The sequence below is a fragment of the Conger conger genome, chromosome 15, assembly GCF_963514075.1.
Source record: "Conger conger chromosome 15, fConCon1.1, whole genome shotgun sequence".
Taxonomy (NCBI): Eukaryota; Metazoa; Chordata; class Actinopteri; order Anguilliformes; family Congridae; genus Conger; species Conger conger.
In genome coordinates this window covers 26,242,062-26,254,431 of record NC_083774.1, presented here as the reverse complement: position 1 = coordinate 26,254,431, position 12,370 = coordinate 26,242,062, and the positions used below count along the sequence as shown (strand labels likewise).

The 12,370-nt window shown below is 42.2% G+C and overlaps 2 protein-coding genes across 2 annotated transcripts; one reads left to right on the top strand and one right to left on the bottom strand.

The window, feature by feature from the left end:
- Positions 1-3,862: 3,862 nt before the first annotated feature.
- On the bottom strand, positions 3,863-5,912 carry LOC133111879 (ribonuclease P protein subunit p25-like protein). The gene is made up of 2 exons (XM_061222513.1): positions 5,814-5,912; positions 3,863-5,187 (listed from the first exon to the last, which is right to left on the bottom strand). The coding sequence occupies exon 2, from the start codon at positions 5,149-5,151 to the stop codon at positions 4,594-4,596; it is 558 nt and encodes a 185-aa protein (XP_061078497.1). The 5' UTR covers positions 5,152-5,187; positions 5,814-5,912; the 3' UTR covers positions 3,863-4,593.
- Positions 5,913-9,045: 3,133 nt separating this feature from the next.
- LOC133112012 (E3 ubiquitin-protein ligase TRIM11-like) lies at positions 9,046-11,849 on the top strand. The gene has a single exon (XM_061222677.1). It carries the CDS (start codon positions 9,213-9,215, stop codon positions 10,866-10,868), a length of 1,656 nt encoding a protein of 551 aa, XP_061078661.1. The 5' UTR covers positions 9,046-9,212; the 3' UTR covers positions 10,869-11,849.
- The last annotated feature ends 521 nt before the right edge of the window (positions 11,850-12,370 follow it).

Genomic DNA, 12,370 nt, shown 5'->3' with positions numbered 1-12,370 from the left:
ACCTACAGAGTATATCAGAACACGGACTGTATGACACCCATCCCGGATTTGTGTCTGCCAAGGGCAAGATTTGAACCTTCACAGTTCAAGACAACATATTTGGTTATTTCCAAAATCTTTCAGTTTTATGGACTTCGCCATGATTACATGAGGAAACTTGAATTTCTATTCTGTAATTTCAGTAGCAGAGATTACATTTCAGCAAAAAATATCTAGCATCCTTTGGGAGATATTTTCATATCATAATATGTCAAGTAGTGCCTCCTGAGGTGGAAGGTTTCAAAATGTATACTATGTACAAAAATGTGTCTGCATGTTTTGGTAATTTCAAAGAGCCTTAATTCAGAAAAAAACATACTTTGACGGCTTCATACATCAGTGCCACTTGGTGTATGCTATCCAAACTTTACATTCTAGTAAATATCTAGGTTAAGAACAGCCACAATGGCCACAAATATCAAATAATTTATTGAATAATTATACAATGCCAAACTTGGGTCTGGCCAGAAAGTAACCAAAAACCGTGAGTTATTTGTACAAAATATTGATTGAGTTGATACAGGAACAGACTAGCATGTTTGATCAGTTCCTCAATTTACAGGAACATTTACACAATTATTGGCATACCTGATAAATCTGCACAAAAAGTAAACAAACAAAAAAAGTTATTGACCTGAGCTTGAAAATTAGAGTAATTTGAAAATTGTGTCAGAGTACATGTTGTCAGGTTTTTCCCTGCTTTAATGCCAAAGATAAAACACTCCAAAAATTGACACCAACTCACCAAGTTACATTTACATTTAAATCTGAGCAAAAGTGGTCACCCCCAAATGACTTTTCACAGAATAACCAACAAAATGTGATAAAGCTGTAAGTGAAAAACATATAGTTGCCAAAATTATTGGCATCCCTAACAATCATTGGAAAAAAATCAAGCAAAGTCAAATTGGCAATAAAATTGTACTTAATGTAGTTCATCTCAGTCAAAAGGCACTATATTGTGTCATTTTATCACTTCCTGCTTCACATGTATAAACATTAGGTAACAAGAATGCAAAATCTTTATGGGAATCAGCATGGGAAAAGCCAAAGAACTGTCAATTCAGAAGAGAAAGACGGTAATTGACCAGCACAAGTCTGGTAATGGGGACAAACAAATTCATAAGCAGTTATCACTTAGCACTAAGGGGAATAATAAAAAAAAGTTAAACGTATGGAATGGTTGCACAAGTGCATGTTGCCACTACGACGTGAGGAAGATGGCGAGGGAGGCCATAAAGAACCCAAGGATCACAGTTTAAGAATGGCACAGATCTGTTGCATTATAGAACTATAAAATTGCACCGTCATACCAACATGCTCTTTAGAGGGGTGGAACTATGAAAGCATTATTGAGCACAATAAACAAAACCAAGCATCAGGAGTCTTCTAAACCTCATTGGTATTACAACTGGAAGATAGTACTGTGGTCAGATGAAACCAATATTGAATGTTTTGGCCACACTCCATCGACATGTTGGGTGGAAAAATAGGAATGCATACAAGAATATAACTATCAAATATGTAGGTGGGTCATTGATGTTTTGGAGATGTTTTCTGCCAGTGGTCCAGGGGCACCATTTCAGATCAATGCACAAAGAAATTTTGGCAGAAAATCTGGTTGTCTCTGCGAGGGAGCTAATACTTGGTTGTAGGTAGATTGTCCAGCAGGCCAGGCCAGGCCAACTGCGAAACCTTTTTTGGGGGAAATAATTTATTTGAAGAATACGAGACTTAATCACGACACACTAACTTACACATGTTGGAAAAAAAGAAAAACCAGAGCGACGTACAACAAAGTGCATAGCCATAACCAGGGATAAGAGTGCTGAAAGACCCTAGGGCAGTGGTCCTTAACCTGGGTTCGATCGAACCCCAGGGGTTCCTTGAGACAGTCTCAGGGGTTCGACAGGGGTCATAAAATATATACCTATGTTTTGAAGAAATCATATTTAATTTTTCCAATTACGAAGCATTCGGTGAATGCACTGATGAAGCTTGCAGGGTTCAGCACCTCCAATAAGGTTAAGAACCACTGCCCTAGAGGGAAGTACAATTTCAACTGCTACCTGCACAACAAAGATAAGGACCAGGGCCTATTTGTTTAAATAAAAATAAAAATATATTTTTTTAACAAACCGCAACACACAAATGTATGAACATACCCATTAACTAGCCAAACACTGCTTACCTAGCCAAACTAAAACATCCTGATACACAGAAAGACAACAATTAAGGTTTACAGGGAGGTAGGGAGGGACAGGGAGAGGTGCTGCTTGAAGAGGTGCGTCTTCAGTTTGCGCTAGAAAGACGGAAAGAGATTCTACAGTTCTGACCTCAACGGGGAGTTCGCTCCACCACTGTGGAGCCAGAACAGACAGTAGTCGTGAGCGTGAGGTGGAAGTTCAGAGAGGGGGAGGTGCCAAGTGGCCTGTGGAAGCTGAACGAAGCAGGGTCTGGCAGGGGTGTAGGATCAGATGATTTTTTGGAGGTAAGCTGGGGAAGACCCCTTAACTGCTTGGAAGGCAAGCACCAATGTTTTGAATTTGATGCGAGCCATAACAGGCAGCCAGTGGAGGGAAGGAAACAGGGGGGTGACATGTGAGTACTTGGGAAGGTTGAAGACCAGACAAGCTGCTGCATCCTGGATAAGTTGGAGGGGTCTGATGGCGGACACTTGGAGGCCAGTCAAGAGGGAATTGCAGTAGTCCAGGTGGGACAAAACCATCGCTTGCACCAGGAGCTCTGCACGGCTGGGGTGTTGAGCGACATGGCTCAGGCAGTAAGAGCAGTTGTCTGGCAGTCGGAGGGTTGCCGGTTCGATCCCCCGCCCGGGCTGTGTCGAAGTGTCCCTGAGCAAGACACCTAACCCCTAAATGCTCCTGACGAGCTGGTCAGCGCCTTGCATGGCAGCCAATCGCCGTTGGTGTGTGAGTGTGTGTATGAATGGGTGAATTAATTAATTGTACAGCGCTTTGGATAAAGGCGCTATATAAATGCCAACCATTTACCATTTAGGAGCTGGGTCGAGTAGGGGATGAGAAAGGGGCGGATTCTCCGTATGTTGTATAGGAAGGACCTGCATGAACGGGTCACCGCCGCAATGTTCTCGGAGAGGGACAGTATGCAGTCCATCACCACGCCGAGTTTCCTTGCACAGGGTGATCGCGTAAGTCTGGTATCCCCGAGGGAAATGGAGAGATCCAGATGGGGAGAGGTACTAGCAGGGATGAATATAATTTCAGTCTTACCTGGGTTGAGCTTTAGATGGTGGTTGTCCATCCAGCTCTGGATGTCACTCAGGCAAGCAGAGATACGGGCTGAAACCTGTGTATCAGATGGTGGGAATGAGATGAAGAGTTGGGTATCGTCCACATAGCAGTGGTAGGATAGACCATGTGCAGTGATAACAGGGCCAAGGGAACGAGTGTAAAGAGAAAAATGCACTTCCAATAAAATAGTAATAAACTAAATATAAAAGTAACCATGTGCAATTGAAAAAATGGCCAAGATCGAAAATGATTATAGCTAATAAAACAATACACAAGAATGCATTTAATCTTTATCAAACAACATAAGACAATTTCAGCCACAAGATCATGGCTAAAACTAACAGTTTTAAGCACGACATTCTTTGCTTGCTAGCAAACATGGCAAACATCAGTTTTTAACATTAACTTTATGCATGGCATTCTTCGCTTGCTAGCAAACATGGCTAATTTCTAATGTTTAAAATAAATTTAGGCAAGTAAAGTGAGTGCTATTTTTAAGCACCACAACCAAAACAAATACACTTCAGTAACAGTAAAAAGTACAAGTACAATTTATTAAAATAAAGACCTTTTATTTACATTTCTTTAGTGAATGTAACAGAGTAAATGAAGCACGTAATGACCCACCTCTAGATCTACAAAATAAAATCTACCAAAATCCCTGATGCAGGGTCAAAACATGTGTCCAGATTTCTGCTCTGATAATAGAACGCCCCTTTACAATATACTTATAGTTTAGGCATTTGGATTTGGGATCAAGATACAATGTAAAACAGCAATATAACAAATACAACAATCTACTGTATGTAATATAATGGTACGAAAGTAAAACGCAATTTTAAAAAGTTATGTAAATTTATATATTTAATTTGCACTTGACCAAACAAAATTCTATTTCAGAAATAAACTAAAACAAAAATGCAATATTTAGTTTTAAAATGAGTTTAAATAAAACAAATAATATAAAAGTGAGCGTCACTACACTCTCCAGAACTCAAAGATCTAGTTATTTCTTAATTTGGCAATTCATGTGTAATCTTTAAAAAAATCTGACTCAAGTGTCAAAAATAAATCAAACAGTCCAGCAAATAACAAGTAACACCTGTCTGCAAGAACCAGTTAGGGCTTAATTGCTGGCAACACAGGCTTAATTTAATCAACGGTCCTGTGAGTAAACGCATGAATGGGAAAGGATGAGTTCACCACATACTGTAGTCAGCAATCTCATGACTCCCGAGACCAGCTCACCTACACCTGCTCCCAAACCGTGTGGCTCACAATCCTACATAACCCCTCCACGGTGGTCTTTATCCCGACCCCCTCCATGCCTGCCGCTGTCCCCTTTCCCCCTACCGGCAGCTCTCTTCCTCCTCCGCCCCAGGCCGGCCTCCTCCTCTCTGGCCGCCTGTGCCCACAGGGTGTCAAAGGACCCGGGTGCCTGGTACCCAGGCCGGGTGGAGTCAAGGGGGTCCTTGGAAAGCAGTACCCAAATGGCAGGCACGTTTCTGCTGACAGTGAGGCTATCCAGGCCTGCGTCGGGCTCCAGGGGCTCCCACACCTCCTGAACGGTGCGGTACAGCAGCTGGGTGTACTGATGTAGGCCACGCACGCGTCGCTTTAGGATCTCGGTACACGTGATAGCCTTTGCGACACTCTTACCAGCACCGGAGAACAAGATCTGCCGGCAGGCGTCGGCCTCCATGCGGCCCGCGGCGAAGCCCATCAAGTTGCGGATCTTGCTGCCGTCCTTCACCCTCACCTCGGGCGTGTCGCTGGCCAATCCGGGGAAGGGGCAGGGGCAGGGCTGCTCTGCTGTGCGCGCTTTCTGGTAATTCTCCATTATAACCGCGCGAGGGAACCAGTGGCACAGCCGCACCTGTAAAACCGCGAGAAAAAAGTCAGCGTCATGGCGAGCTCAGCAAAGAGAGAAAGGGAAGAGAGTCAGGGGAATTTTGGAGAAAGGGTTTGAGACACTGGGAAAATAGTATAATGCTAAAGAAAGAATGGCACTGGAAAGGGGAGAGGGATTATAATTATTTTTTATTCATTTTTTTCCAAAAAGAGAAACACTGTACATAGTAATACGGTAGGTGGCGGTAATGCACTAATTTTCAGCTTCAAACGTAAAAAAAACAAAAACAAAAGACATGGCAAGCTGTGCTAAGAGTTAGCATAACCCAGTGAATTAATGTGTAAACAACCTGCCAAATGCAACTTGGCTTGAGAATTTAGTCTAGCCAACTGACGAACGTAGACATTTAACTTGCCACTCCGCAAGCTACATAACGTCACGTTGACGGCTGTGAAGTCTACATCCAGCAAAGCAACATTCTAGTAAAAGACTACATTTACTAGTAAGTTAGCTATAGAGACAGTAGGGCTACTTTTCATCTCTAATTCAACTGAACAGTGGACGTACAGTGCAATTTACCATTCTCATCGATAACGTGATACAGGAACAATACCTATTTTGAAATTTTGATTAGTTTGAAAATGTCTTACCGATTTCAATTCGACCTGCTCACATGTGTTCGCTACCGTAAACTATTGAACCATCTTTTTCTTTGGTTTAAAGGCGTTTAACATCAATGTAAAGGTCCGTACCGCCACCTACTGCACCGGGGTGTCATCTTCTTGTTTTATGGCGGTTGGCAATACAATATTCATTTGCACAATGTATTACCATTGCTATAAAGACCACAGATCTTCTACGATATATATATATATATATATATATATATATATATATATATATATATATATATATATATATATATTTATATTTATAATCTCTCTGTTACGGCCCCCTCTCCATACTTTGTCCTGTTCTTTATTCCTCCCAATTCCCTTCTCTCCCCTTACTCTCTTCGTTGCTTCGGCATATGTTATTTTGTTCTTTGCTCTCGTCCATTCCACCTGACTCTTCATCTTCTTCTCTTCACTTTGTATTCCTCTTCCTTCCAACACCTTCCTACATACTGCAGCTACATGTCTGTATTCTTGACACCAATAACAGCTTAGTGGTACCCCCTGGTATGCCCTCACCCTATAACTTACATACTCTAACTGAACCCTTTCCGGAAGCTCGCCGACAAATTCTATCAGCAAGGATCCCTTGTAGTGTCAAATGCTCAGATTTTTTATGTTTTGTCTCTTTGTCTTTTAGTTTAGCACTCGACAATTACAATCTCCCCCTTGATATCCTCACTGCATTCACTTTCCCAATCTGTGATTTCACAAATTTCTCTTCTTTGTGGCCATCCCTAAAAACACAATTTGCTTCACACCCAGTTCCATCAACCTTCAATCCCATAACAACATATTCTCTGACCTTCAATTTTAACACCCTTTTTCTTTTTCTTTTTTCTGTTTACCCCCCTCCGCCTCGTACTCCATATTTTCAGTCCAGGACATGAGTCCGTTCATCTACAATTCAATCTCTGTTCCAAAACAATACGATTTAATCAAAATCAAATAATATGTCAAACAATTTTCAAAAACCGTGCGCCTTTCTCCTATCTACCAACTCCCCTCAGTTGCTGATCTTTAGAAGAAAAGAAAAAACAGACCGCGTGGCTCTTCTGGACCAGTATTGAGTATTCCTGCAATAAAAGGAGGCATCTACTGTATGTAAAGCAGGGGTATCCAATCCAAAATGGGCCAGTGTGTCTGCTGTTTCTTGTTTTAGCATAGCGCTAGGACAGTTAATTAGTTGAATCATGAATCCATATATTTTTTTCAATCAAATTAGATTATTGAGGTGTTGCAGATGGGATAATTGTTGGAGAAGGGACTTGAACAGAGGCTATTGTTACCTTTAGCTGGCAGAGTGAAACACAATGTAAGAAAAATGCATGAGGATAAAATAAAAGTTAAGTTTCCTGCCTTTCTCATCGTTTCTACTCCTTTTCTTAAAAATCCTCTCCTGCCCTTTCTTTGCTCCATTGTTTCTCCCATCTTTTCCTCATTTCATTTTTAGTCAAGCTCTTAATTTCTACCTTACTAAAATCCAAGTGTGCTGTGCATACTCTGTTTGCTTTTTAGTTTTAGTTTTTTATTTATTTATTTATATTTTTTATTTATATTTATCAGAGGCGGCACGGACGGTGCAGTGGTTAGCACTGCCGCCTCACAGCAAGGAGGTCCTGGGTTCGAATCCCCGTCGGCCAGGGCCTCTCTGTGTGGAGTTTGCATGTTCTCCCCGTGTTCGTGTGGGTTTCCTCCGGGTACTCCGGTTTCCTCCCACAGTCCAAAGACATGCAGGTTAGGCTGATTGGAGAGTCTAAATTGCCCATAGGTGTGAGTGAATGGTGTGTTAGCCCTGCGATGGACTAGCGACCTGTCCAGGGTGTATTGCTGCCCAATATATACTGGGATAGGCTACAGCCCCCCTGCGACCCTGTTCAGGATAAGCAGATTAAGATAATGGATGGATGGATGGATGGATATTTATCAGAAACCTTCAATACCATCCCTACCCACCTGTGCTGGAATCCATAAAACAACAAGGAACCCTATGATTGAATTCTGTACAATGTCTGTAATATGCCTATTGCATTAGTCTTGTCCACACTGAATAGTTGTGCCTGAGACTCTCTGGACTGGAGTCTAAATATGAAATTGCTCTGAGTAGCCATATTTCCTCTAATTCCTTGATTCCCACTGCAATTAAAGCCTGTGGCAATCAATGGCAATCGTCTCCCATGTATAAACAAACAGATTATCAATTAATCTTTTCATATATATTACTTTAAATTATGTAGCAGCAAATGACACTCCAATTGTATTATTGCTGGTTTTTCATGCTTGTGTATGCATATTTTAAAAAATCTATATTAATTTATATGTATGAGTTCACTAAATATGCACTAATATTCAAATCTCTATCTTTTTTAATATTCTTATGAAAAGTTCAAAATCAGCCATAAACTGAAGGTGTGGAGGAACTGCCAAGAAGGAACAGTAGGGCTGACATTCAGTTTTTTTCAATGACACCCCCACTCCAATGGTTTCTGTGATCACTTCCTTTTTATGATAACTTTATTCTCTCTTCCTCTACAGTGCACGAACACGTCACACAATGCTGAAACACCTGTTTCGCAATGTTTTCACTTTCAAAATGACAGGCTACTTACATATAAGGGAGCACAGTTCAAGACACAAACTATAACTGGTTACATTTAATTAAGAAATACTGTTGCTTTACGAATAACTTAAAACAGTTGGTCTGGGGAACATTGATCTAGACTTTTCAAATATTCTTGCCCGATGAGATTCCAAAGAAAGAGCAACCCAGTGCAACATAGTCTGCCCTCCATTTGTCAAGCCAGAGCAGCATTTCACCATAGCTATTGCAGTTTGAACAAAGTTACATTTATTGCAATATAATGTCATGATTTTGGGATCATATTTATATTTATGTCTTTGCTAGATATGCAACATTAAGCATAACCATTTTCTTCCACGATGAACAAATCCAACATGTATAACACATATTTCCATGTACCCTTTGAATCAGACTCATTATTACTAACTACAGTTGGCCAAATGGTAAATTATTCTTTAGCTAATGGCCTATCTAATACGTTTTATTTTTAGAATATTTCAGCCTTTCTAACCGCCTTGCTTTGCCTGTGAACAAGCAACGCCATATAAGGTCGGAGGAAATTATCCTTCCTCTTTCGTAAAATAGTTTCTCAACTACTGTTGCAAGTGTGAGATTGCTTGCAGTCATTTCTTTTTTTGAGGTGCGTTAAAAACCATTGCGCAGCACATGATGGTACTGGACAAAAGATTTCATGAGAGAAGCACAGACATCTCAGAGCTGTTCTCTGCTCTGCCACACTGGATTTTATTTGGCCCAATAACCACACATCTGAAGCATATGTGTTCTGGGAAACAATGGCATCCCCTGCTACAAACCTGGAGGCTGAACTGAGCTGTTCCGTGTGCCTGAGCACCTACCGGGACCCTGTGTTGCTTCCGTGTGGACACAACTTCTGCCGTGAGTGCTTGTGCATGGCATGGGAGAGCCAGGATACAGGAAAGAGGTACAGTTGCCCAGAGTGCCGGGCAGAATTCAAGGAGCTCCCTGTTCTGCAGAGAAACATCAAGCTTGCTAACATCGTCGAGCATTTCCAGGTCGTCAGAGAGTCGGTCTTGTATTCCCAAGAGTCCGCAGTAGCAATGTCTGGGCAGGGAGGTGACGGTGGACATCGTGAAGCCCTGGGAATTCAGCCTCTCGTAGCAGACTGTCCAGAGCATGGACGACCCTGGGAGTATTACTGCCCCCAGGATAAGGCGCTCCTTTGCCAGTCCTGCTGGGAGAGCCATCGGGACCATCGGTGCCAGTTGCTGAACAAAGCTGCGCCACAGATGAGGGCTGTGCTAATTGGAGAGGTCGAGCGGCTGGAACAGTCACAGAGGGCTTTGGAAGAAGCTGTTAGATGGTTGCAGGATGCACAGGAACATGTGGTCGCTGACCGGAGCATACTGAAGAAGCAAGTCTCCGGTCTGTTCCACATCATGCACGAAATGATCTCAGCAGATGAACAGGGCATAATGGATTTTATTGATGGCGAGAAGAACCTTCAGCATGCTAGACTGGACTCATACATAGGAGAGATGCGGAGTAAGAAGGATGCCTCAGAACTGCTCCTTGTAGAAGCACGGGGATTACAGCAGAATACCGTGCCAGTCTGGGAGTTTGTGACCTCCTACCAGAAAATTCTGGGGAAGCTTCTGAAAGCAGACACCCACATTCAGGGATGCACACTGAAGAAATGGGAGCTGGACAGAGCTTCGGTTAAACAAATCGAGAAAGAGGGCCAGACGTTAGCAAGAAGGTTGCGCAACATGATTAAAGACAAACTTGGCCAAAGGCAAGAGATTCTGCTGAAACTAACTTTGCCCACAAGGTCACAGGTTTGGAGAAATACGACCAAGATCCAAAAGAGCCACCCTCAGGTCAAATTACAGAGAGCCAAACTAACACTGGACCCCAATACGGCTCACACAAATCTGCGCCTGTCTGGAGACCTCTTGTCTGCAGAGTGGGTAGAGGAAAGACAGGCATTTCCCTCCCACCCAGAACGTTTTCGGCTGCACCCCCAGGTGCTTTGCTCCCAGGGTTTCTCAACAGGACACCATATCTGGGAGGTGGCTCTGTCAGGCAGTCGGAGGTGGGAGGTGGGGGCCACCTGCAAGGCTTCCAACCTGTCCTGGGTGGACACCTGCATCGCCTGGGCCCTACGCTGGGATGGACGGAGGCTGCAAGCCTTCGAAGGACACGTCCGACAGTCCAGCTTCACGCTGAGCTCTGTTTTGCATGCTCCAGGCAGGATGAGGGTGTGTTTGGACTGTGAAAGGGGAACTCTCTCCTTTTCTGCTTTGGAGGAAGGGGAAGAGGTCATTCAGACCACCAAAGAAGAGGTAAAGAAACAGAACCTGCTTCACACATTTCATATCAAAACTACTGGTCCCGTCTACCCTGGATTCTACTTGGAACAGTGCAGTGTCAGCATTCTGCAGAACAATTCCAGTACAAATGTGATATAAATCATACAACATACTGGATAAACATATTTACTATACTACTGTACTATTGGTATATTAGGATAGTATACATTTCTTTGTACTGGTTTTAAAGATGAAACTTTTTTTTAAACATTTTGCATGACTTTGTAGCAAGGCTCTGCCAGTGTAAAATAATGAAATAATACCACATTAACTTTTTTTAACAATTATTTTATTAAATTTGCATTTTACCAGTGAAAATGTATTGTTGAATGTTATGAGTGTCGTGTGTCATGCTTGGAAGAGCTGTTGGAGATGTGTAACAGGAAGCTAGCCATCCAGCTAGCATTGCTGTCCTCTCACCACCTCCCTCTGGTCTACTACTGCACCATGAGGAAGCCTAAAGAGACAATGATGTTTGGGAGGGAGCTCCGCACCCTGGTCGACCTGCTGTTTGGCCACCCTGCCCATTCACCAGCTGTAGGATCACCTGGACCAGGTCCACCAGCTGGCCTGGAAGCATTCAGCCAGCAGAGGACCTTGGCGGGAAAGCAATTATGACACACTCTGCACTGGCTATGTGTTCCAGCCAAGACACAAGGTCTGGGTCCACAATCCTCACCGCTGGAAAGTGACTGGGAGGACCCTGCACCATGCTGCGGCACACATCTGATGTGGTCTCTTTCTTCATAGTCAAAGTTGTTCCCAAAAGTTTTGTTAAGCATAAGGTATGGTAAATATCCCTTGACTGCTTTTTTTCTTCTTATTTCTCAGCTTCAAAATGGCTTCTTTGATTTTCATTGACACAACTCTGGTCCTCATGTTGACAAATGACAGACTTCAAAGGTAATTATAAGCCTGGATACTGAAAGCTCTCTTATATCTGCATTAAGGAAGAAATTGAACAAATCAGAAATATCTGAAGTCCTTCATCCCAAATGTAGTAGTATCCTGAATTGGGCTATACAAAGTGAAATCAAAATGTATAATATCTTTTAATAAAGGCTGAGAATCTGCACTTCAACCAAATGTAAATTGTTTGATTACAAACACAAAATATGTCTTTGTCCCAAATATTATGGAGCTCACTGTATGTTTTACTTAAGTGCTTTAACTCAATTGGTGCCTTTAGATCTGTTATAGAAGAATGGATATAGCACTTACAGCATGAGAAAAGCCAGAACCGATGGCATTGTGCATTTTGGATTTTAAGATAAAAATCCTTCCATGACTTTTCCTAAATATTTCCTAAAGACTTTTGAAATTCTAAAGCATTGACTCTGTAAAGAAATACAGCCTGTTTGTGCCATGTTCTTCACAAAAAATCCCAAATCAGCCAATAGGAAACAGGCACTAGGCGTGAATGTTTCACTCTCCTCCAACAACACGCTGTTCACCAATTGAATCACTGAGACTTTGATGTAATTTGAAATCAAGAGCAATCGAACCTACACTAAGAAAAAAATGGTTCCATAAGAAACCATTTCATTCAACTGAAGGGTTCTTTTGTCAGGCAAAATGATTATTTGTCTCAGAGCTTTCAC